Below are 25,566 nucleotides of genomic sequence, written 5' to 3' on the forward strand. Positions count from 1 at the left end.
CCAGCTCCAATAGTTAATTTGGTGGACGAGTCGTTGGAGGACGAAGGCGAAGAGGCCCATTTAAAGAGGCGGAGGATAGTTGTTGAGACCGAGGGGCCTTCGAGGGGTGAACTCATGTTGGCGGTGTGTGAACCGGATGGGGGTACTGGTTTGGACGATGAAACAGTGCCTCCTCCGATCATGGAGATGGCTTCTTTGGTAGGGGACGGAGCTCGGAGGCCGCTGTGATCGTTTGGTCCGTTGACTTCACAATAGGTATGTGCTTCCTTTTCAGCCAACGAGAGGGCAAAGGGTGTGATTGTAGATGACTACGAGTCCGGTTCAGAAATTGACCCTGGGGATACAAGAATGTTTGAAGAGGGGTTCACTCGGGTGGAAGTGGGAATGGACAGTTCCTCCCGCGTGATCGAGATTTCCCCAAACTTAGATTTGTTAGAGGACACAGTAGGCCTGGTGCCCCAATTTGCCGTTCTTTGTTCCGCTACCGAAAATAAGGCCCTTTAGGAGATCAGTGATGTTGGTCTGTCATGGGGCGTAGCCAGAATGGCTTTGAGGATGAGTTCTTTATTGCCTTCTTTGTTTCACATCTTCTACTCTTACTGAATTTTCTTTGTCCTCTTTTCTTTCTTAAGACTTTCATTTTGGAGACTGAGAGTCTCCGCCGTGAGGAGAGACGAGCTTCCGTTTTCTAGAAGATGGTTTCAAAGTACTACCGATACAGTGACAAGTGTCGCGACATGCATGCACGACTTATGGAGGGCAGCAATCTTCAGTCCCTTAGGGAGGAGTTGGAGCGAAAGGACGAGGACCTGGTGCGGTCCATTGGTAGATGAAGCAAACTCAAGGGGCTGCTTAGGGCTAAAGAAGAGGAGCTTGAGGTGGGCAAGGGGCTTACGGTTGAGTGCGTCGATCTTCAGGTGTAAGTGGTGGCCTTGCGAGAGGACTTGAGCAGATTGCCACCAGAGTCGCTGGTTTAAGTGTTGAATTGTCGGAGAAAGTGATCGAGCTGGAAAGGAAAGCAGCGAGCTGGACAGGATTGAGGGAGCCCGAGCAGCGGCCTTGGTGAGGGCCAGGGCATTGAAAGATTCTATCTGCATTCTCAGGTCTGAATGGGCAACTGAAAGGGAAATGACCGCTCTGAGGAGGCGCGGATTGGTGGGCTTGAAAGAGATGTCTCTATCCTAGGTGATCAAATTGTCGCTCTCGAGGCTGAGATGGCACGATTGTTGGCTTTGACTCCTACCACATCTGTTCCTCGCCATTTGTATGAGATATGGATCCATGCTAAGGGTCAGCGGGATATATATGAGGGCTTGTTGGTATCGGGTAATGTTCCGGAAGCCGCTTTTGAAGAAGTCCGTGTCAAAGTGCGTGAGGCCCAGCTTGCCTTCGGCTACAACCTCGCGACACCGGAGGCTGATGGAGACGATGAGGTTGAGGACGGGCTTGCCTTTAATGATGAACATTCTGATGGAGAGAATGATGGTGGAGGTGAAGTTGCCAAACAAGCGGAGAGAGAGACGATGGCGTGGATAGGGATGATGTTAAGTGAAACCTTTGTACTTTTAATTTATCCTTTTGTACATAGTGTTTTTGTACTTAGTTAGTTGGGTGGGCCCCCACTTTGTAAGATGCTATCTTATCTTTTTTACTTTGAATGAAATGATCGGTTCGTCTTTGATTGTATGTCTTTGGATTTTCCTTCTCTTTTCTTTTCGAATTTCTTGGATTTTTTCGCAATAAGTCCTTGACTTTTAGTAGTTGATTCGAGTGGGTCGAATTTGACATGCTAATTTGGGCGAGGTTGAACTTGACTTGTTAACTCAAGCGAGATCAAATTTGGCATGTTAATTCGAGCGAGGTCGAATTTTGACTCGTCCATTCGAGCGGAGTCGAATTTTGACTTGATAATTCGAGCAAGGTCGAATTTCGACTTGTAAATTCGAGCGAGGTCAAATTTTGACTTGCCAACTTGAGCGAAGTCGAATTTTGACTTACCAACTTAAGCGAAGTTAGTTTTGACTTGTTAATTCGAGCAAGCTCGACATTTGACTTTGACAATTTGAGTGAAGTCAATTTTGACTTGTAAATTCGAGCGAGGTTGAATTTTAACTCGTAAATTCGAGGGAGGTCGAATCTTGACCTGTAAATTCGAGCGAAGTCAATTTTTGACTCTTTAATATATTTGAGTCAGGTCGGCTATTTTTCTTGTGTTAGCATGACGTGTAGATTTGGTGGAGTTACATAAGAATTCTGTATGCTGTTTTGCTTACTCATTTAGTGGAGAAGGCTACATGTTATTGTACGGTCCGTATATACATTCGAGGAGTCCCAGTCAATCTAGTTCCATCGTAGCTCCGCCTGGAAAGGTAGTTGATAAACTGCGCGATGAATGTCTCGCTTAAGCCGGGATCACGTATGGGCGAGATCAAATTTTAGCTAGTTGTGTCATCGCATAGTTGCTTTGGCGAGCGCGTGGATGAGTTTCACGCACTTGTGTTCTTTCTTCATACTAGAGAGATTCGTATGTTCTCCGAGCTGGTGACTCAGTCCCAATCTATTCAGACTTTTCCCTTTATGGCGTTAAGTACCAATTTGTTGGAGAGGTGGTTTCACTCGTCCATTTCCTGCAGGATGATATGGCTTTTGTTCTCTGTTCGTGTATTTGGGAGAATTTTTCTGTTCCTATCCCACTCAAAGAAAAATAGCTAGTTTTACCTAAACTAAATTGTTTGTTACCTCGACTTGATTGGTTGACGAGTGGAGAGGGGCGCTGTAGTAAGACTTGTTTGACCCGTACTCAAATGCTGGCTTCAGATTGGATCCCGGTCACATGCTTAGCTTCGCCGTTAGTCGAATCTGGGCATCTTGTGGACTGATGACTTATTTCGCCCGTTGGGATCTCGGGTTCAAGTCCCGGTCCCATCCAGTCCCAGGTGCACAAAAATAAGAGGAATATAAGTCATACCGCCAACACGCTGGCAGGGTAAGCTTGGTATTTCAAAGAATTACACAATAGGAGATCATTCCTTCCTAAGAGAGAGAGGACAATGTGCATAAAGTATAGATTGGTATCTGACGTTAATATAGCAATAAGTTGGTGGACGTACTTAGTGCGTAGTGGCTATAATCCTATTTTGACAACTCACGGTCTCGACATACCAGACTCACCCCTTCATCAAGACGTGGCTTTCATGATATCAAAATATAATTTCGATTTTGTGCAAAGATCTGACCTCGGTTGGTTTGGCTATTTCAAGAGCTTGCATACAAATTTATCGAGTTGGTGTTTGTAATGAGAGGGTGAGGCTATGACAACAGAGAAGTGGAAGTCTGGCTGACTTTAGATCTAGAGGAAACTAAAATTTTGGCTAGAAAATCCCACAGACGGCGCCAAATTGTTTGACTAAAAAATGTTAAACTTTTTATTAGACTAATTAAATAAGAAGATTTGAGGCAAATCCTAGCTAAAGATAATTTATCCTAGATCTGAGATAGAAGACAAAAATACACAAGCGTAACTGAACATAAAATTCGATTATAATAATGGTTGAATCCCATAATGTAAAAAAAGCATGACGATTTCAATAATATTAAATAATAGTGATGAATACAAATGTAAAAGGGTCACCGTTCTTGAACAAGGCTGACCTCCATACATTTGATATAATTCAATTATTGATGAATATTGAGGATCAAAGCTTCTTTTCTCCTTTCTTCTTAGCGAGGGGCTTGAGATGAAGATCCCTCTTCATCTTTAAATTGTGTCTATATCTCTGTGTGAGTTTTTTCGTCCGTCCCCCTTTCAGTTACTCTCCCCTGTGATATTTATACAAAAATACTTTCTTTACCCAACTATCCTTAACCGCAATACCTAAGTTCTTGGAATATCATGTGGAATATTTCTTTAAAGATGTCTAAGGATTGAACTAGTCGTTCAGGCCGAATGGAGTGCTCAACCTCGACCATAGCTGAATCACTCGTTAGTGTATTGCTTCCCATACGTGACCTCGGCTCAGTTGGCTCTTGGTCGCCCTCCCTTGAGTAAGGTTCTTCTGTTCAGATCGACCTATACACTTATTATAATCAATTAAATTACATTGATATTGTTAAGTTTTTTGTTCTACATACCTTAAACTTAAATATGGTATTTGGTCAATCTAGAAAAGTACACTGTCAATGTCTATGATTTCTGTTCCTTTATGTGTATTCTAGGAAAATTTGGTACCAAAACCATTTTTGAAATATCGTAGGTCCACGAATTTCTAAAGGCACCCATTGATAGAAAATAATACTATAAATTTTGCATATGATTGGCCTTTCAATAATATTAATATAAACCATTTCAAATGTCCCAAGTCCAAGGGTAAGTACTCTGACTAGTTATTAAAAAATAAAAAATCGAAACTACTCCTTTTAAAAGCGAACGTCAGTCTTCAAAATTATAAATTTGACAAAAGTGGAAATGTGTGAGCTCTATCCAAAATCTAGCTGCATTTCTGGACTAGACGTGAGATACTTCTTCATTTATTTCACTTTTTTTAATTTTTGTTAAGGATATTGATAATAGATGATAATCATGCAAGGAAGCTAATATTTACACTCTAATTTGACCGTATTTTATCAATGTTTGATGTAAAAGATAACAAAATGTTCTAATTAAGAATTTTATGCATTGCAGGAGCCGTTCCGAGCTAGGAGGAAGCTAAAAGAGTGTTTTGGAGTGAATATGGAGCATGGAAGGCCAATCGGAGGATAACACGATCGAAAAGGAGAAAAAAGAGCAAGGACCAAATCCGCGCCCAAGTTCGCGGCCGCGGACAGAAGTTGTGCCAAATCCGGGGTCTATCCGTGGTGGCGGACGGGGTGTTCGGAGCCAAATAATGCAAAGTCAATTGTGTAATTTCCAGGATGACTCTCCTTGACCTATAAGAAGCCCAACTCACCCAAAAAAGAGGATATCGAGGTTTTTGAAGTGATTTTGAAGGCAAGAACAGGCAAAAAGCAAGGCGGAAGATTCGGCATAGAGTTTTTACTTTTCTTCTTCTTGTTTTTATCATTGAAGATGAACTATATTGTTATGATTGTGAAAACAATTATGCGTAGCTAAACTCCTAATCTAGGGTTTTGATGGAACCTCTTGGAGGATGAATTTCGCGTTATGTTAATATAGATTTGCCCTAATATTTTCTCTGTTTGTTCAACTATATTGTGATTGCTATTGATTGAAGGGACCTCAATCGACTGTGCCTATTTAGTATGCATTACTCGGGAGAGTGTGCATATTTAGGTAGTTGTTGAATAACACCACTCCTCATGTATACGAGGGATCAATACGAAGGGTTTAAAGGTGAGATTAGGGATAACGAAATATTGGGTGCAATCTAAGTGAGCTGTAACTAAGGCCAACTAGCATAATTTGGGAAAATATGTCTAGTATATTGTTGTAATTACTCGGGAGAGAGTTACGATAGTCAGAGTACTCATTATCAATAGAGAAGACTTAGGCAAATTATAGCAAACACAGCGGAAAGGATTCCGACAAGAGGGGAAATTAGAACCTTAGACCATTCTCATTCTTGCTTACAAACCGTTTATAGCTAGTTCTTAATTATTGAAATTTTATTACATAATATTTAGTTAATAAACACCCAATTTATTACTCAAATATCTCTGAAGATTGAATACATGAATTTCTGTGAGTTCAATAGCTGCGATTGATAGGTTAATTCCCTGTAGGATTCGACTCCGGACTTGTTAAACGAAATATATTTGTAGCGACCACTTTGTTCTTCTTATAAGGTATATTTGGGCGTTATCAAATTTTGGCGCCGTTGCCAGGGAATTAATGGTGTTATTGATTGCAGTTAAAAAGAAGTGCAAAAATTCTTAGTGTAGTCAATTTTCTTCAATTTAAATTGACCATTGAAATTCTAACATTTGTAGTCGTGGTTGTTACAGGTGCATGCCTAGAAATTCCTCAAGAACTGGTGAATTGCTCGAAGCATTATCAGATACTGAGAAAGTTTTCAAGGCATTGAATCGTGCAAATAGAAAAGGCAAACAACAATAGAACTCATCCGAAAACATTGAGCCAGACATGGAAGATGATAATCTAAACAACAGAAACAACGTGAATGACCCAAATGATCAGGGTGTGGAACCTCTTGTGCAAGAAGCAGCACTATATGATTGGGCATAACCCACCGCTGACAACTTAGAAACTACCATTGTAGTCCATCAGATACAAGAATATTCATTCCAGATCACAAATAACATGCTATATCTATTGCAAAATAAGGGACTATTCTCTGGGTCATATGTTGAAGATCCTCAGCAGCATCTAAAGATTTTTCTGTCAATCTGTGCCATACAGAGGCAGCACAACATGACACCGGAAGCAATACATTTGTCGTTGTATCCATTCTCAGTGATATGAGCAGCTCAGACTTGGCTTAATTCACTCCCCATCAACTCCATCACTACTTGGGAGGAATTAGTCAAGCAATATTTGAGAAAATTTCATCCACCCAACAAGACTGCTCAGCAAATTGATGAGATATTGATCTTCAGATAGAAACCAACTGAGACGCTACACGAAACGTGGGAGAGATTCAAGGGTCTGCTAGTTATGTGTCCACATCATGGTATTCCGGAGCAAAAGTTGGGGCAGAGATTTTACATGAGTTTGCCAGATAGTTTGAAAGCCAATGTTGATGCTTCAGTAGGTGGAGCATTTTTTAGCAAATTATTCAGAGAGAGCAAGATCCTACTTGACAAGATGACACAAAACTTAGGATGGATAACAAGAAACACACCAATCACTCCTGTGGTTCACTCTGTGGGTCTAAACCTGGCTAATTCCTTAGCTGAAAATATGGACACTCTACTGACACAAATGAGCATCCTTACCAAAAAGGTTGAAGAATCAGGCCAGAAGCAGCATGCACACATAGTTGATGCAACTAATTGGGGTCTATGTACATCATGCATTAATCAACCATTTGTCTGCTCATGGAGTGCTGAAGGTGATAATCAACAATATCAGGAGAACATGAATTATGTGGCCAACTACGGGGGACTGAGACCAAGTGGTTAGAATTTGGGTCAGCAGAATCAACAATATAGACCAGCTCAGCAGCAGTACAATAACAACAATAGCCATGGGGCTATGTGACCACAGAGAAAAATGGTGCCTTACCAAAGGCAACAAGGGTACAACCAGCTAAATCAGAAGAAGGCTTATCAACAACCTCCACAACAACAGATTGTGAGTCAGGAAGATGGGTTTGCTAAACTTGAGGGAATGATGCAACAAGTGATTGGGTCCCCTAGAAAATTAGCTGACAGAGTAGACTCACATGAGTCAGCAATAAAGAATATTGAGATCCAATCAGGACAGATTTCCATGGCCCTAAATAATTGTCCTCATGGGACATTACTTGCAGACACCCAAATCAATACAAAAGAGCAGGTCCCGAAGCAGCTGATGGCAGTGAGTCTCCGAAATGGTAGAGACTTAGATCTGGAGCAAGAAATTACTTGCGAAAGCAGACCGACTAAGACACTGGTGCCAGTACCCATTGAGATAGATGATTCAGCAGAGTTAACTGAGATGACGGTGCAGAATGCACAAGAGAACACCAACAAAGAAGAAGAGTTTGTGAAAGAGACTTAGGCTGCATCGGAACCGACAGTAGAAGTAGTGCCTGAACAAGAATAAACCAAATCACAAGGAAGAAGCGACCTCCAGCACCATTCCCACAGAGATTGGCCAAGTATTAGAAAGATGAGCGGTACAAGAATTTCTTGGAGATGTTGAAGAAAATTCAGGTAAACATTCCATTGATTGATACTTTAAAGGAGATGCCTGGCTATGCAAAGATAATGAAGGACTTGATGTCCTGCAAGTTCGATTTTCAAGACTTGGCCACGGTTATACTGACTCAGACCTGCAGTACTGTTGTGATGAGACCCATATCTGAGAAGTTGTCTGACCCATGGAGTTTCACAATCCCGTGCACAATAGGCAACTTTGCATTTTCTAAGGCACTATGTGATTTGGGAGCAAGCATAAACCTTATGCCCCTAGCTATCTACAAAAGGCTAGGAATTGGAAGAGCTAGACCCACGTCTATGCTACTACAGCTGGCTGACCGAACAGTGAAGAGGCCCTTTGGGATTTTGGATGATGTATTGGTGCAGGTTGGAAAGTTTGTATTCCCAGCAGATTTTGTCATCCTTGACTGTCGGGTTGACGAGGAAATTCCCATAATTTTGGGAAGACCATTCTTGGCCACTGGGAGAGTCTTAATTGATTGTGAAACTAGAGAGCTCAAGATGAGATTAAATGATAAAGAGATAACATTCAACGTTCAGAAATCTATGCGGAGACCGAATGAATTTTCTAATTGCTCTCTAATAAATGCGGTGAATGTAGTCCCGGAGGAGGAATATGAAGCTTTGAACATTAAAGACCCTCTAGCAGCTTGTCTTATGAACTTAGACGAAGCTAATGGTGAAGACTTGGCAGAGTGGGTACTTGCTCTTGAAGGCCAAGGTTTTTGGAAAAGGGAGCTTGAATTTGAGGCTTTGCACTTAGAGGAAAGGAAACTCCTCTATCTAAGTCGTCAATAGAAGAGCCACAAAAGTTGTAATTGAAGCCACTTCCATCCCATCTCAGGTATGCATTCTTAGGACCTGACTCAACTTTACCTGTTATTATCTCAGCTAGTTTGTTAGATGTGCAAGCACAATAACATTTGCAGGTACTAACTGAATGCAAGACTGTAATTGGGTGGACCATTGCAGACATTAAGGGGATCATCCCGGCCTTCTGTATGCATAAGATTCTACTGGAAGATGGGCACAAACCTTCCAGAGAATATCAAAGAAGGCTGAACCCCAACAAGAAAGAAGTGGTGAAAAAGTAAGTGATTAAATGGTTATATGCGAGAATCATATTCCCCATCTCTAACAGCAAGTGGATTAGCCCAGTGCAATATGTACCAAAAAAGGGAGGAATGATGGTAGTGAAAAATGAAAAGAACAAGTTGATCTCTACACGAACAGTCATAGGTTGGCGAATCAGTATAAATTACAGGAAGTTGAACTTGGCCACTTGGAAGGACCACTTCCCACTGCCATTCATTGATCAGATGAAAGATAGATTGACATGGAGGTCTCATTTTTGCTTTCTGGATGGGTACTTGGGGTATAATCAGATTTCTATTGCCCTGGAGGATAGAGAAAAAATGTCATTCACCTGCCCTTATGGAATTTATACTTTTCGGAGAATGGCGTTTGGCCTATGCAACGCACCCGCCACATTCCAAAGGTGCATGATGGCCATCTTTATAGATATGGTAGATGAGATAATAGTGGTTTTCATGGATGACTTCTCAGTGGTGGTGAACTCATTCGATGATTGCCTTGTGAACTTGAGAAAAGTTTTGAAGAGGTGTATCGAGACTAATCTGGTACTCAACTGGAAAAAGTGCCATTTCATGGTACATGATGGTATAGTCTTGGGGCACTTAGTGTCAAGTAAAGGTATTGAGGTGGATCGTGCAAAGGTTGATGTGATAGAAAAGCTTCCATCACCCACCTCCATCAAAGCAATCAAAAGTTTTCTTGGGCACGCTAGTTTCTATAGGAGATTTATAAAAAATAATTTCAAAATTGCTAACCCCTTATGTAAATTGCTTGAAAATAATCACCTTTTTGTGTTTTATGATGACTCCAGGGTAGCTTTTGAGGAATTAAAAAAGAGATTGGTAATATCACCTATCATAGTTGCCCCCAACTGGAAGCAACCGTTTGAGCTGATATGTGATGCTAGTGACTATGCTGTGGGAGCAGTTCTTGGGCAGCGAAAAGATAAAATCATGCATCCAATATACTATGCAAGTAGAACGTTGAGTGGAGCCCAGGTAAATTACATTGTGACTGAGAAGGAGATGTTGGCAGTGGTGTTCGCATTTGACAAGTTCAGGTCTTACCTAATAGGCTTAAAAGTAATTGTTTATACTGACCATGTCGCTCTCAAGTACTTAATTAAGAAGAAGGAGACAAAACCGCACCTGATTCGATGGCTGCTACTGCTGCAAGAATTTGATTTGGAGATTTGTGACCGAAAGGGAACAGAGAACCAAGTAGCTGACCATTTATCCAGGCTAGAAGGAGCTGAAAAGAAAGTTGAGGTAGAAGAGATTCTGGAAACTTTTCCAGATGAACAACTACTAGCCACGAGTCTCGAGGAAGCGCCATGGTATGCAGACATTGCAAATTACTTGGCGAGCAGTATTGTTCCTTACGACTTTTCGTCTGCTCAAAAGAAAAAGTTCTTTTATGATTGTCACATGTATTATTGGGACAAGCCTTATCTATTCAGGATTTGTGTTGATAATATGATTCAGAGATGTATCCCCGAGATAGACCAGTCTTCTATTTTGTAGGCTTGTCATGCATCACCATATGGTGGGCACTTCGGAGGAGTAAGGACAACTGCGAAAGTCTTGGAGTCGGGGTTCTACTGGCTAACATTGTTCAAAGATGCACATCTATGGATAAAGGGCTGTGACGAATGCCAATGAACTAGAAACATTTCTCGCAGACATGAAATTCCCATGAACCCAATTCAGGAGGTTGAAGTGTTTGATGTAGAGGGGATCACCTTCATGGGGCCTTTCGTCAGCTTATATGGCAACAAGTACATACTCGTCGCTATGAAGTACATGTCCAAATGGGTAGAAGCTGAAGCACTCCCTACAAATGATGCAAAGGGGGTAATTGGTTTTTTGAGAAAGAACATATTCACCCGATTTGGCACCACAAGGGCAATAATCAGTGACGGAGGCACTCACTTTCATAATCGATCCTTTATAAAGTTGTTGGAGAAGTATGATGTATGCCACAAGGTGGCCACCCTATATCATCCATAAATAAGCGGGCAAGTGGAAGTCTCGAATAGAGAAATAAAGAGTGTGCTGACTAAAACTGTGAATGCAACTAGAACAGATTGGGCAAGGAAGTTAGATGATGCACTTTGGGCATATCGAACCGCTTTCAAAACTCCAATTGGCATGTCTCCATACAAGTTGGTATTTGGGAAGGCATGCCATTTACCAGTAGAGTTGGAGCATAGAGCTTGGTAGGTATTGAGACAGTTGAATCTTGATAGTGAAGCTGCATGAACAAGTAGAGTGACGGAGTTGCACAAACTTGATGAGCTTAGATATCACGCTTTTGAGAGCACAAGATTATACAAGGAGAGAATGAAGATGATACATGATAGAAATATTATTGTGCGGAATTTTAAACCTGGAGATACGATATTGCTATACAACTCACGTCTGAGGTTGTTTCTGGGCAAATTGAAGTCACGATGGTCAGGGCCTTTCCGTGTGGTTGAAATTCACCCTACAGGTGCTGTAGAAATTGCTGTGAGTAATGACTCTAGCACGTTTAAAGTCAATGGGCATAGGTTGAAACATTATGTGGGCATGAAGGAAGCAAAGGAAGTGTCAGTGACCCATTTGATCGAGCCTCCACAGTTGAGCGTACTTTAAATACGCGCATCTGCGTCGTGCCGCGACGTTAAATCAGACTCTTCATGGAAGGAAACCCATTGATTTGTAGTATCCGTCGGGGTTACGTAAGTATCACAGAGGTAGGTATAAACATAAAAAAAAGAAAAATAAAAAACTAGACGCCTAATCTGCGGCCACGGATCTGATCGCAGATCAACCGTAGATTTTGCAAACGTTCTGTCCGTGGCCGCGGATCCGGCCGCGGACCTGGCGACGTCAGGTATCAAAAATTTAGTTTTTTTTATTTTCTTCCCCCTTTTCTTCTTTAATTAAAACCCCCACCCCAACGAATCCCCCTTTTCTTTTACCCCCTCCCCTTACCCATAAACAATAACACAAAACAAAACAAAACCCTCTCTCTTCCCCAATTTCTAATGCATAACTCCCCCTTCTTCACCAAATCCCCTTCTCTTATCCCTCCTCTCTACTCACCCATTCTTCCATATCCGAGCATCACAAGGTTCTCTAGTAAGTACATGATTCTACTCTCTTCTTTTAGTTTCTTTTGTTTTATTCTTTTCGATTTTTTTCTTTTCTTTTCATTCCTGTCTCTTCTATTGTAGGTGTAAGAAAGTAGAAATCTAGATACTCTTATATATGTATATTTGTTGGTATAATTGTTGATATGTGATGACATTAGGTTGGTTGGGTTGGAATAAAGTTGTTGATTGTGAGGAATGAGGGTTTAATTGGGTCATTTGGTACATTAGGGGGCATATGCACATGAGGTGCTTGTTGAATTGCCCCAATGAACTTTCTAGTATAAATTATGACCAGGGGGCGCGTAAAGTCTGAGTAACCGCTCTTGGGTCACCAATTCTGCTGATTCTTGATAATAGTGATTGTTGTATAGGTATAATGAGATCTTCAAAGAAGAGACGCACTATTGGCAGTTCGTCCCGGGCACGGGCATCAGCCAGTTCAAGGCAGTTTGATAGCACCCGGTTTGTCTCCAGAGCTTCCCAAGACCGTTTATGTAAAAAGGGTATTAGAAAGCCGATACCAAAATATAGAGTTGAAAGAGTTCCCTCCAGGCGGAATGCCCCAATATGCATAGGGAACTGCCTAGGCGCAGGCTCGACATCTTCTTCGAGGAGCTGGAGGAAGGCAACTTGTTGCTTGTTAGGGAATTCTACACCAATTGTTCTGAACATGAGGATCATGTTTGCATTGTGCGACAAAACACAGTGAATGCCTTGATTGGAGCTATCAAGAGAGTGTATCGCTTGCCTGCATTTATTGGGGACGTGGATTACTATGATACATACAAGAGAGAACCCACAAATTGGCAATTATTTTTCCAAACTATCTGTAAACCAGACAATGAGGTAGTGTGGGTTGTTCAGGGATCAAAGTTACACTCCGCCTCACTCACCTTTGAAGGTAAGTGTTGGTTGTACATCATCAATAGTCGATTGCTGCCATCCCACAACACCACTGAAGTCAATGGACCACGAGCTGCTTTGATTTGGTGCTTCGTGAATGGACACAATTGTGATGTGGCCAAGGTTATTCACTCAGAGATGTTCATCCGTTCAACACTGAGGAGGTATGTGTTCTTCTTCCCATCTCTGGTCACTAGATTGTGTCGGGCTATAGGGGTGTCAGAGAACCCAATGTAGATGGAAAAGTAACGAAAGAAACAATGTTCCGCACTTCCAGAATGACCATTGGTAAAGAGACAGTGGCAGCCAGTTCAACTGATAGTGATGATTCTGAGGCATCCGAGAAGGGAGATGATGAGCAGGATGAAGTAGGGGCTGAGTCGCCCTCCCATGAGCATGTTGCGAAAGCCGAAGGGCCATCCAGGGTTGGTCGGGTTACACGGTTGGCAACCTTAGAGTAGGAAATGGTAGGGCTACGTACTACTGTCACAGACTTGGGGACTAGAGTTGATGCTTTGCCCATCCAAAATGCTAAATTAGAGAAGAAAATCATGGGTTGGTTGCGTGCGCTGGGGAGGGCGTGTCACTTAGACCTCGATACTATGTCTAATCAAGACTGATCTTCCAGGGAATTTCCTTTGCCTCACATTACTTTGTATTTATGACATGAGGACATGACATCTTTTTAAGTGTGGGATGGGGGTTACTTCGTTGGTATGTTGTGTATATATAGGAATGTAGTTTGACCCTAGTTTGATTGTATTCTTTGGTTAGTTTGATTTTGTTTTTTTTTAGTAGTCTAAATGTGTGAAAATTTCATATTTTCGACTTATCCTGACGACGGATATCACTCGACGGGTTTCTTGAGAGTCTAAGTTGATTAAAAAAAGATTTTCTTTTGTAGGTAGTATATCAATTACCCCTTAATTTTTATTTTGACCGTGATTCTTTTCCAAGGGTTTTTGTTTGAACCGGGTTAGTTAGTTTTTATTATTTTTAATTAGGTACTTGTGGGCTAAGGGCTGATATGGAAGGAGGATCCGTTAACGTCATTATGCCTTGAATACAGTAGATACTTTAGTGTGACGCTTAGGCTCAGTTGTTGATTCTTATTAGAGTGCCTTAAATTGTATGTTCTTAATTTGGCTTAAGTACTCTGACTAGAGCGTTTGGATGATCCAATCTGGAGCGAGTCATGTGCCATGTGTGTGTGAGGATTGTTGTATTCTGTCCACTGCATTGGATGCCTAGAACTTGCCTCGTATGTTTTCAAAACGAAATAGTAGTTTGTTCAGTCTTGGAAATGATATATAAGCGTTTCTTTGTAAATCCATATATATATATATATATATATATATATTTACCCGCCTAATTGTTATGTATCGTAGTTAACCCTTCTGAGCCTGTAATCATGTTTCTTTGGCAACCCCATAACAAGCATTACCCATTGTTTGAATTAATCATCTATTTGAACCTTTTACCTATCATGAGCACTTGAATTGTTATGGACTTTGTAAAAGTTAAAGTGTTGGGTGGTTGGTTTGGCTTTTTAGTGGAACTAATGAAATAAGGAGAAAGGTGCACCATTTTGAACAAGTAAGAGCCACTTGAATTGAAAAAAAAAAGAGAAAAGAAAAATAATAGTTGTATTGTTGTAAAAAAACTATTCCTTGATAAGTGGTGGCTCTTGATGTAATTGTGCTTAAAGAAGAATAGGGTTAATATATAATGATATGTAGGTGCAGTCACGGTTTGACATAAGTGTGGGGTTTTAAAGGTTAAAGTGTATGTATTAAAGTGCCTAGAGAGGTGTAGTGACTCTTATACCTAAATATTTTCTACCCGTTCCACAACCTACATTACAACCAAATGACGTCCTAATTGATCCTAGACTGAATGAGCTCGATTAGTGGATTAGTACACTACGGGCAAGCCTATGGTGCATATTTTGTGGCATATGAATGTTCTTTTTAAGAGTGAGTGAATTCTTTCTATCTTGAGTTCCTAATTGTTCTTAACTGTTATTGTGTGTGGAACCACTCTCATTTGTTATGAAAGGATACTTGATTCATAAAGGAAAGGCGAGTCTTAAACTTTGCGTTAGAGTAAGTGAGTAAAGTTAGGAATATTGCGTGGCATGGGAGAGTCAGCTCTTGAGGCGAAGATGTTACACTACTGGGCTCAATTCTTGTGATATGTTCTTGGTGTGACGTGTAGGAGAGTCATTCAGTGAAGTTAGGCCGTTGTAGAGTATGGTTTGATTGCTCGAGGACGAGCAAAGGTTTAAGTGTGGGGTGTTGATAATAGATGATAATCATGCAAGTTAGCTAATATTTATGTATTGGGAAAAATTAAGTTCATGTATAGAATTAATTATTAGGTGACATGTCATGACACATGAACTGATAAAAGAATGACAGTTGGCAAAGAATAGTTGAAGAGGCACGAGCTTCAGCAGACACATGCAGAGATCCAAGAAAATCAGAAAGGATAGGTGCTCGAACCTCTTGATATTCAGAAGTTGCATTAGAAGAATGAACATAGGTAGCAAAAGGGGTATAGATACGTATTATTGATAATTAATAGGCATTAATTACGGAAAATATTATGGAATCTGTATTGAATCTATTATGATTACCAATTAAAACGTTACATTAAATGCTATTAATTGTCCATAATGACTCCATTATGAAAGGAGGAAAATGTATTACTTAGAAATAGCTATAAAAGGTGAGGACTGAACATTTGTAAGGACACGGAATACTATTGGAATATACTGATTTACTTTGCTTTCTATTCAGTCATTGTTTACATCAATTATTCCTATTTCTACTTTATTATCAGTAATCCGCATTTTTCTAAAAATAAGCTTTGACCGAAATCCTTATTTTTGGTTAAACAAATTTGTTCCGTTACCGGAACTCTGATAATCGTCTGCTTTCCAAATCGATTCTTTTATCAAAAACGATCATGTCAAATGTCAATGACAATAACCAACACTATTTACCTCCTCAAGATTCACAGCATCAGGTGAACGATGTAGATGACAGAACCCCACCTCTTTTGCGACAACATTCTCAGCGACAGTCACGAGAGAGGAATTCAAACGGATCTAAATCAAATCAAAATGACAAAGTTTCAAATGAACAAGCCCTCGATAAAGCTCTTAAGAAATTAAATGCTGAACAAGTCAATAACGCCCTCCAGGCTTTTACCAGTCAGTTGCCGGTTGCACCACCAACACCAACTCCGAATAACAACACTTTGGAAAACCCATGTTCTGGACTCGTTAATTCAGGTAGTGGTGGAACTCCCAACAAGTCTCGTGATGGAGAACCATGTAACATAGTCAATTCTGATTTACAAAATTTAGTATTAACTTTGCAGAAACAACTCAAGTAGCAAAGCGACCGCATAGAGCAAATACCTGGGGTACTGCATGTAATCAAGAGAATAGATATGGATAAATATTCGCAACAATCGTTTTACTCCTTTACCAATTCCAAAGAAATTCAAGATGCCTGATATTCTAAAATACGATGCAACCTCTGATCCACGAGACCACGTGACTGCATTCACATCTGGAGTAAAGGGCAACGATTTCACCAAACAAGAAATTGAATTAGTATATGCCAAAAAATTCGATGAAACACTCACTAAGGGAGCATTAACATGGTGTTCTCTTTTACCCGAAAATTCTATAAATTCTTTTGCTGAGCTTGTAGATTCATTTATCAAAGAACACTCAGGAGCTCAAAAATTCGAAAAAAGAATGGAGGATATTTTCAAAATAAAGCAAGGAGATTCGGAGTTGCTCAGAGAATTCGTAGATAGATTCCAACGTGAAAGGATGACGTTGTCGCGTGTACCTGATAACTGGGCAGCTATGGCTTTTGCCAGTAATTTAAATGAGAAAAGTTCAAAAGCCACGAGACGACTCAAGGAAAGTCTACGTGAATTTCCAGCAACAACTTGGAATGATGTATACAACAGATACAACACAAAGTTGAGGATAGAAGAAGATACCATCTCTCGATCTCAAAAGGAGGAGATGGTAAGTTCGAGTCGTGCTGAAACTGAAAAAGGTCCAACAAAAATAGATACGAGCCCTACATGGGACCATCAGGAAGAGACTCGCGTTCAAAGCAGGATAACTCAAGGTACGATCATAGATCGAGAGATAGGGAGTTAGGCTCATCATCAAGGTTTGTAAAAGAGCGGAACACACGAGAGACGCGAGATGATGATAGAGGCACGAAGGCAAAATTTGGTGATTACAATTTCAATATTAGCACATCAGAATTAGTAGCAATATTAAGAAGCATGGGTGATAAGGTGCGGTGGCCAAAGGAAATGAGATCAAATGTGAATAGGCAAAATCCTGATTTCTGGTGCGAGTTTCATAATGATCATGGTCGCAAAACGGCAGATTGTAGATTGCTGCAAGGTGAAGTTGACCATTTGTTAAAGCAAGGATATCTTACCGAATTGTTTAGTGAAAAAGATAAGCAAACATATATGAAGAACATGTAGGATCCCCCTAAACCTCATTCACCAAAAATGACCGTTAATGTTATAAGCAGAGGAGAAGAAATTAATGGCGTGACGTATACAACAGCCAAGAAAGTTTCAAAGGTTACAGTCACACACGGGAAGCGGGTTCGACATGTTTTAGAAGAAGAAAGTATTACATTCGACGATGCAGATGCAAATGGCGTACTAACTCCACACAACGATGCACTGGTAATATCTCTACTTGTACATGACACTAATGTGAAACGAGTTTTGATTGATCCAGGTAGCTCCGTGAACATCATTTTGCTAAGAGTATTGAACGAAATGCAAGCCAAAGATAAGCTGGTACCCAAGGCACATACTTTATCTGGTTATGACAATTCAAGCGTCATAAGAAAAGGGGAGGTAATACTCACAACATTCGTAGAGGGAGTTGTCAAAGATACAAAATTTCAGGTGGTAGAGATGGATATAGCTAATAATATGATGTCACGACCCCAAACCGGACCTGGTCATGATGGCGCCTCTCGTGAAGACAAGGACAGCTGACAAAATTCCCAAATTCATTTTTAATAATTTAATAAGTCAAGTTAAGTCATTTATAAGAATAAATCCCCAACAAGTATAAATCTAGCGAAATATAACAAGTGCGGAAATAGATAGAGCCCGACATCGGGGTGTCATAAGTCACGAGCATCTACTAAGGTCTAAATACAACGGAAAGTCTGAAAATGTATTGAATATGATCTAATGAAATCAAGAGGGAGAAAAGCAGTGCTGGGAACGTCGGGCAGCTACCTTGCTAAACTTTGATGACTCTGCCTCTGATCAACCAATACCCGCTACCGGATTCAGAAATACCTGAATCTGTACACAAGGTGCAGGAAGTAATGAGAGTTCTATGACTCAGTAAGTAATAATAATAAATGAAGACTGAGCGATAAGAATTCATGTAAAGGCACGTCAACAGGCTATAAAGAAGCAGTAAAAGCCAGTAAAAACAATAAAACAGTGAAAATATGTAAAGTCACTTTAGTTCAGTTTAAGCTTCTTTAGAAATGCCTTTTTAACAGTTAAGCAATTAAATACAAAGTAGCTAGAACAGATAAACACATAAGAATTCCCCCATCGGGCACAATGTCAACAGAAACCACCCCTCGGGCTATATCTCATATCACAATGGGTACCCGCGCTCACTGGGGGTGTGCAGACTCCTGGTGGGGCCCCTTATGGCCCAAGCACAATATCAAGCCATCTCGTGGCATTATCACATAGGCTCTCGGGCTCATATCAACAAGCCACCTCGTGGCATACAATCTCAGGCCCTCGGCCTCATAATCATAATCAGTGTATCACTGCTGCAGCGTGCAGCCCGACCCAAAAGTATCCTCACAATATAGGCCATCAACCTTATTCATTCAGAATCTCATAAGCCACTAGGGCAACAATAAAACATGATGCTCAGCCCAAAATATCATTTAATGTGTTAAAATAGAGTAAACATGGCTGAGTTATAAAAACACTAGAATATAGCATGACTGAGTTCAAGTATAAAGTCAAAACAATGAGGAAATATCATGAAAAGTCCCCTAAGGGTTCAAATAGTTGGCAAGAGGCCCAAATATGGCATTCAGCCCAAAACATGATGATAGCAAATAATTTTCAGTCAAATACGCGGTAAAACAATCATTTGGGATGGACTAAGTCACAATCCCCAGCAGTGCTTGATCCCACGTTCGTCATCTAGCGTGTGCGTCACCTCAATATAGCACAACGATGTGAGTTTCATACCCTCAGGGCAACATTTACAATCGTTACTCACCTCAATCCGAGCAAAATCCTACTCCGAAATGCCTTTGCCCCTAGAATCGGTCTCCAATCGACCCGAATCTAGCCACAGTTAATTCAATTCATTCAATACTAACTATATGAATTAATTCCATATGAAATTACTAATTTTCCAACAAAATCTGAAATTTAACTCAAAATCGCCCGTAGGGCCCACGTCTCGAAATCCGACGAAACTCACAAAATCCGACAACACATTCAACCACGAGTCTAACCATACCAAAATTACTAAATTCCAATAACATTTCGGCCCTCAAATCCTCAAATCTATCCAAGAGGGTTTTCAAACTTTTCCAACTTGAAATCACCAATTAAATGTTAAAAACAACGTTGGATTTGAGTAATCTATCAAAAATTGTGTTAAGAACACTTACCCTGTTGTTTCCCTAAAAAATCGCCCCACCCGAGCTTCCTTGGTCCAAAAATGGAAGAATGGAACGAATTTGGACTTTATTCTGTTGCCCAGGAGTTTGTTCTTCGCGTTCGCGACCCTTCCCTCGTGTTCGCGATTAGCAAATTCCTCATCAGCGATATCCAAACTCATTCTAGACAGCCTTTAGTATAATTGTCATAGCGTTTTGCACAGAAAACCAACAAACAAATGGTTTAATGTTCTGAAAACTAGACACCAAGGGCTATAATTGCATAGGTTGATCATTTACTGAATCATTATATATTGCGAGATATAAGCTTCCAAAATCAGCCCTGTGCAACAGAGATTTTCAAACTCTCCCCGGACAGCCTGTAGTATAACTACCATAACTCTTTGTACACAAATCAAAATGCCAATTAATTTATATTTTTGAAAATTAGACACAAAGGACTACAACTTTTATGTTTATATCATCTCCAAATTCCTTATATATAGTGAGATATGAGCCTCCGAAGTCAGACCTGTGCAACCGATATTTCCTTCTTCGCGAAAGCGAAGAACAAACTTCCAGAGGCCAAATTCTTCTTCGTGAACGTGAGAGGCTCCACGCGAACACGAAGAACAACACCAGATATCAGAAATTCAGCATCCAAAGTAGCCCAAAATGATCTGAATTTCACCCGAAACACACTCGAGTCCCCCGGGACCCCAACCAAATATACCATTAAGTCCTAAAATATGGTACAGACTTGGTCGAAACTTCAAATCACATCAAACAACGCTAATACCCTGAATCACACCCCAATTCATGCTTAATGAAACTAAGAACTTTCAACTTGTATATTCGATGCCAAAACCTATCAAATCAAGTCCGATTAACATCAAATTTTGCACACAAGTCATAAATGACATAATGGAGCTAGGAAAATTTTCAGAACTAGATTCCGACCCCGATATCAAAAAGTCAACTCCCCGGTCAAACTTCCAAATTTAAATTTCTCATTTTTGCCATTTCAAGCCTAATTTAGCTACGGACCTCGAAACAAATATTCGGACACACTCCTAAGCCCAAAATCACCATACGGAGCTATTGGAATCATCAAAAATCTATTTCGGGGCCATTTCCACAGTTTTCACCTTCCGGTCAAATTATTCAACTTAACCTTTCTTCTTGGAGACGAAGTGTCTTCATTTCAAAAACCTCACCGGACCCTAACCAATTACCCCGAAAAGTCATATAATAACTATAAATCAGGAATTTAGTATTAAATGGGGGAAACAGGATTGTATTATTCAAAACGACTGGTGGGGTCGTTACATATGATTTTAGGTATACCATGATTCACGAAATGGATGTTGTGCCATCTACCCTACATCAAGTTATTAAATTCCCTTCACAATGGGGAATACGTCAAATCCGTGGTGATCAACAAAAATGTAGGAGAATCAACTCCGTAGCAGATTCAAGCACAAAAATTGAAGAAAAATAGCAGTTATAGAATCTAGGTGAGGATGCTGCAACACAAGCCTCAACTGAACACGAGCGGACAAATGTAGACTCGAGGCCCGATTCCATCCAAGAACCGGAAGAAAATGAAAACATCAAAATGGAAATTGAAGAGTTGGAAGCTGTAGAACTATTCATACCTTGGCCTAAAAGGAAAGTCTACATTGGGGCCAACCTAAGCCACGAAATGGAAGGTATGTCGACTGAATTCTTGAAAACTAACATGGATTGGTTTGCCTGGTCCCATTCTGATATGACAGGAATACCTTCGGAAGTAATGACTCACAAGTTAAATGAAGATCCATCATATCCACTTGTCAAACAAAAGAAAAGAAAGCAAGGATCTTTCAAAAATCAGATGATTCAAGATGAGATGCAAAAACTTTTAAAAATTGGGCCTATCCGCGAGGTAAATATCCAAATTGGTTAGCTAATATCGTAGTAGTACCAAAAATGAATGGTAAGTGGCGAGTTTGTGTAGATTATACTGACCTAAACAAAGCTTGTCCTAAAGATTCTTTTCCATTACCGCATATATATCAACTAATTGATGCTACTGCAGGACATAAATTGTTAAGTTTTTAGATTCATATTCATGGTATAACCAAATCAAAATGGATCCCTTAGGTGAGTAAAAAATTTCATTTATAACAGACAGGGGGACTTACTGTTACAAAGTAATGCCATTTGGCCTAAAAAATGCTGGAGCCACATATCAACAGTTGGTGACCAAAATGTTCCAAGAACATTTAGGGAAAACCATGGAAGTCTACATAGATGATATGCCGGTCAAGTCACAACAAGCAGGGGATCATATTCAACACCCGTCTGATACATTTCAGATTCTTCGTAAATTTAATATGAAGCTAAATCCTGAGAAATGTGCATTTGGCTTTTCATCAGGTAAGTTTTTGGGATTTATTGTTTCTAACAGTGGCATTGAAGTAAATCCCGTGCAAATTAAAGCTATTGAGGAGATTCTTGATATCTTACAAGTAAAAAAGAGGAACAGAGACTGATGGGATGAATTTTAGCCTTGAGAAGATTTATTTCCAAATCATCAGAAAAATGCTTTAGGTTCTTCTCAGCTCTAAAAAAGCAGGATCAGTTCAAATGGTTAGAAAAATTTCAGCAAGCACTCAAAAATTTGAAAGTATACTTGTCAAATCCATCGTTGCTTGCGAAACCAAAAGATGGGGAGAAATTACTTATCTACCTTGTTGCAGAAGTAGCGGTGAGTACTGTTTTAGTTCGTGAAGACCAAAGTAAACAATCTCCAATTTACTATGTTAGAAAGTCATTATTAGATGCTTAGATTCGGTATCCTCATCTAGAAAAACTTGCACTTGCATTAATTATGGTATCTAGGAAATTAAGACCTTATTTTCAATGCCACCCCATCTCTGTTGTAACTGCTTATCCCCTGGGTAATATATTACATAAGCACAAGTTATCAGGTAGGTTAGCCAAGTGGGCTATAGAATTGAGTGAATATGACATTACATATCAACCTAGGACTGCAATAAAGTCACAGGTATTGGCAGATATTTGGCCGATTTTAGCCAAGGTATGCAACTAGAAGCAACAAAAGAACTACAAGTATTCAACGGGTCTAATCCAGGAACTTTGGATTTTATTCACTGATGGTTCATCGAATGTAAAAGGGGAAGGTCTAGGAATTGTCTTGGTACCACCTACGGGTGAAACAATACGACAAGCCATAAAATGCCACCCTGTTAATAACAATGAAGCAGAGTATGAAGCTATGACTGCAGGTTTGGAACTGGCACGCGAGCTTGGCATAGAACATGTTGTAATAAAAAGCAATTCGTAGCTCGTAGTTAACCAAATGCTGGGGACTTATACAGCCAGAGAGGCAAGAATGCAACAATACCTAGAAAAGTTATGTGATATAGTTAGGCAATTCCAAACCTGGAAAGTTGTGCAAATACCAAGAGAAGAAAATGTCAAGGCAGACGTCCTAGCTAATCTTGCATCTGCAGCAGAAGTGACAAATGATAAAAATGCTTATGTAATTCATCTATTTCATTCAGTACTTGATCAAGACAAAAATGAGGTAAATTTAAATAATTTAACTTGGGATTGGAGAAACGAGATTGTCACTTTTTTGCAGTATGGTATTGTCCCTGAAGATAAGAAACAGGCTCAAGCACTTTGCAAAAATACTGCTTGGTACTATTTAAAACAAGGCAATCTTTATCGTAAAATGTTCGGTGGCCCCTTAGCAAGATGCCTCGGACCTTCTCAAACAGAGTATGTGATGAGAGAAATACACGAGGGACACTGAGAAAATCACGCGGGAGGAAGATCCTTAGTGAAATCCATGATTAGAGCCGGTTATTATTGGCCCAAAATGGAACAAGACGCAGAAAATTTTGCTGCTAAATGTGACAAGTGCTAAAGATACGGTAACAATATGCATATACCTGCAAAATTGTTACATCCAGTCATTGTACCGTGACCTTTTATGAAGTGGGGGATGGACATCGTGGGACCACTACCACAAGCTAAAGGCAAGGTAAGATTTTTGCTAGTACTCACTGATTACTCTACTAAGTGGGTAGACGCAGGTGCTTTTAAATATGTACGAGAAAAAGAGGTCAGAGATTTCATTTGGAGAAATATCATATGCCGGTTCGGCATACCAAAGGAAATCGTATGTGATAACAGCCCGCAATTTATAGGTGCACAAATCACAGGATTTTTTCAAAGTTGGCAAATTAAAAGGATTACTTCAACGCCTTACCATCCGGTGGGTAATGGACAAGCTGAATCAACGAATGTCATTATCAACAATTTGAAGAAAATATTGGAGGAATCCAAAGGCAATTGGCCAGAGGTGTTACCTGGTGTTTTGTGGGCTTACCGCACAACAACAAAAATAAGTACGGGTGAAACACCGTTCTCACTTGTATACGGAGCTGAAGCCTTGATCCCAGTCGAGATAGGGGAACCAAGCACGAGATATACACAAGCAACTGAGGAGTCAAACGAAGAAGAAATGCGAGTAAACATAGATTTACTTGAAGAAAGAAGGGAAGCTGCACTAATAAGGATGGCAACACAAAAACAAGTTATAGAACGCTACTATAACCGGAAAGCTCGTCTATGATACTTCAAGATTGGGGACTTCGTACTCAAAAAGGTTTTCCAATCCATGAGAGCAGCTAATGCGGGAAAGTTAAGTCCAACTTGGGAAGGACCTTACAAGGTTCACGGTATCGCAGGAAAAGGAGCGTACGAGCTGGAAACAATGGATGGCAAGATTCTACCTTCACAGTGGAACGTTGTTCATCTAAAGAGATACTATTTCTAAGGAAAGGAAATATCCACAGGCAGGTACCCTCATTTTAAAATTTTATTTTTGAATTGTTAAAATTTTACTAACAATTTTAGATGATAGGCAAAAAGCTAACCCATACTAAGTGATGAATCATGACCTGCAAGACACATGGAAAAATATAAATTCCCGGTCTAGGGTTACAACTATTCTGATAGAAATTTAAATGGGTTAAGCAGTCTTCATCTAAAATCATACCTCCGAGTCCCGTATGTTTTTTCTTTTTAGGAAAAGGACCACATGGAAGGAGTAATCAAGTGCTCGAGATTTCATACTTCAAAGCTCAAACACTTGGGGGACTATATAATATACATAAGAAGGCAAAAAAGATTGAATGCAAGTCAAATTCAAGTCAAGCTCAAAAGTCTACTCATCGAATATATCAAGTGCAGCGCAAATTCACGAGCCAATAACACAAGCCAGTCAAATAACCTTCATATAGATTTCAAAATATTAAGGTTTTTAGGTTAAAGGCAATGTTTAGTCATGGGTATAAAAAACCCTTGGATTTTATTTTCTTTTTTGAAAATCTGCTGTAATAAATACAGTTACAAAAAGTTATAGAAGATATTTAAATACATGTAGGATGTTACTTAAACTTGGCAAAGTTCAGAAGAAAATTTTATCAAAGTTATTTCAAGAAACATGTGTTTTCCTATTTCTTTTTTCGTATATTTACACCATTATGAAGTTGAGACGTCTTCTTCATTAAGTGTCGAGTATAAAAGGGCCCTCCTTTATAATATTCATGTTTGATTCAAATATCCATGAAGTTAATAAAGCATTTTTGTAAACAAAAAATGCAGAAAGGGTAAGACGAAAACCCACGAATTAACAAACAAGACCTTGAATATAAAGGCAAGAACGAGCAAAACAGAAGCTCAAGACAATTAAGTTAAACAAAAACTTCTTAATATTAAAGTTTAGACTAAGTATGAACCTAGTCGTAAACTATTTGTCATTTATACAAAATGCCCCGAAAGGTC

General features: G+C 39.8%; 4 protein-coding genes across 4 annotated transcripts; all 4 read left to right on the plus strand.

The window, feature by feature from the left end:
* The first annotated feature begins 7,815 nt into the window (after positions 1-7,815).
* Positions 7,816-8,637, plus strand: LOC104233180 (uncharacterized). The gene has a single exon (XM_009786523.1). The coding sequence runs from the start codon at positions 7,816-7,818 to the stop codon at positions 8,635-8,637; it is 822 nt and encodes a 273-aa protein (XP_009784825.1).
* Positions 8,638-10,628: 1,991 nt separating this feature from the next.
* Positions 10,629-12,176, plus strand: LOC138881761 (uncharacterized). Its single transcript, XM_070162019.1, has 3 exons — positions 10,629-10,900; positions 11,015-11,152; positions 12,155-12,176. The coding sequence occupies exons 1-3, from the start codon at positions 10,629-10,631 to the stop codon at positions 12,174-12,176; spliced, it is 432 nt and encodes a 143-aa protein (XP_070018120.1).
* A 4,317-nt stretch (positions 12,177-16,493) lies between these two features.
* Positions 16,494-17,509, plus strand: LOC138881762 (uncharacterized). Its single transcript, XM_070162020.1, has 2 exons — positions 16,494-17,030; positions 17,126-17,509. The coding sequence occupies exons 1-2, from the start codon at positions 16,494-16,496 to the stop codon at positions 17,507-17,509; spliced, it is 921 nt and encodes a 306-aa protein (XP_070018121.1).
* A 4,390-nt stretch (positions 17,510-21,899) lies between these two features.
* On the plus strand, positions 21,900-24,352 carry LOC138881763 (uncharacterized). Its single transcript, XM_070162021.1, has 6 exons — positions 21,900-22,214; positions 22,322-22,453; positions 22,841-22,994; positions 23,088-23,296; positions 23,354-23,412; positions 23,968-24,352. The coding sequence occupies exons 1-6, from the start codon at positions 21,900-21,902 to the stop codon at positions 24,350-24,352; spliced, it is 1,254 nt and encodes a 417-aa protein (XP_070018122.1).
* The last annotated feature ends 1,214 nt before the right edge of the window (positions 24,353-25,566 follow it).

The sequence above is a fragment of the Nicotiana sylvestris genome, chromosome 11, assembly GCF_000393655.2.
Source record: "Nicotiana sylvestris chromosome 11, ASM39365v2, whole genome shotgun sequence".
NCBI lineage: Eukaryota > Viridiplantae > Streptophyta > Magnoliopsida > Solanales > Solanaceae > Nicotiana > Nicotiana sylvestris.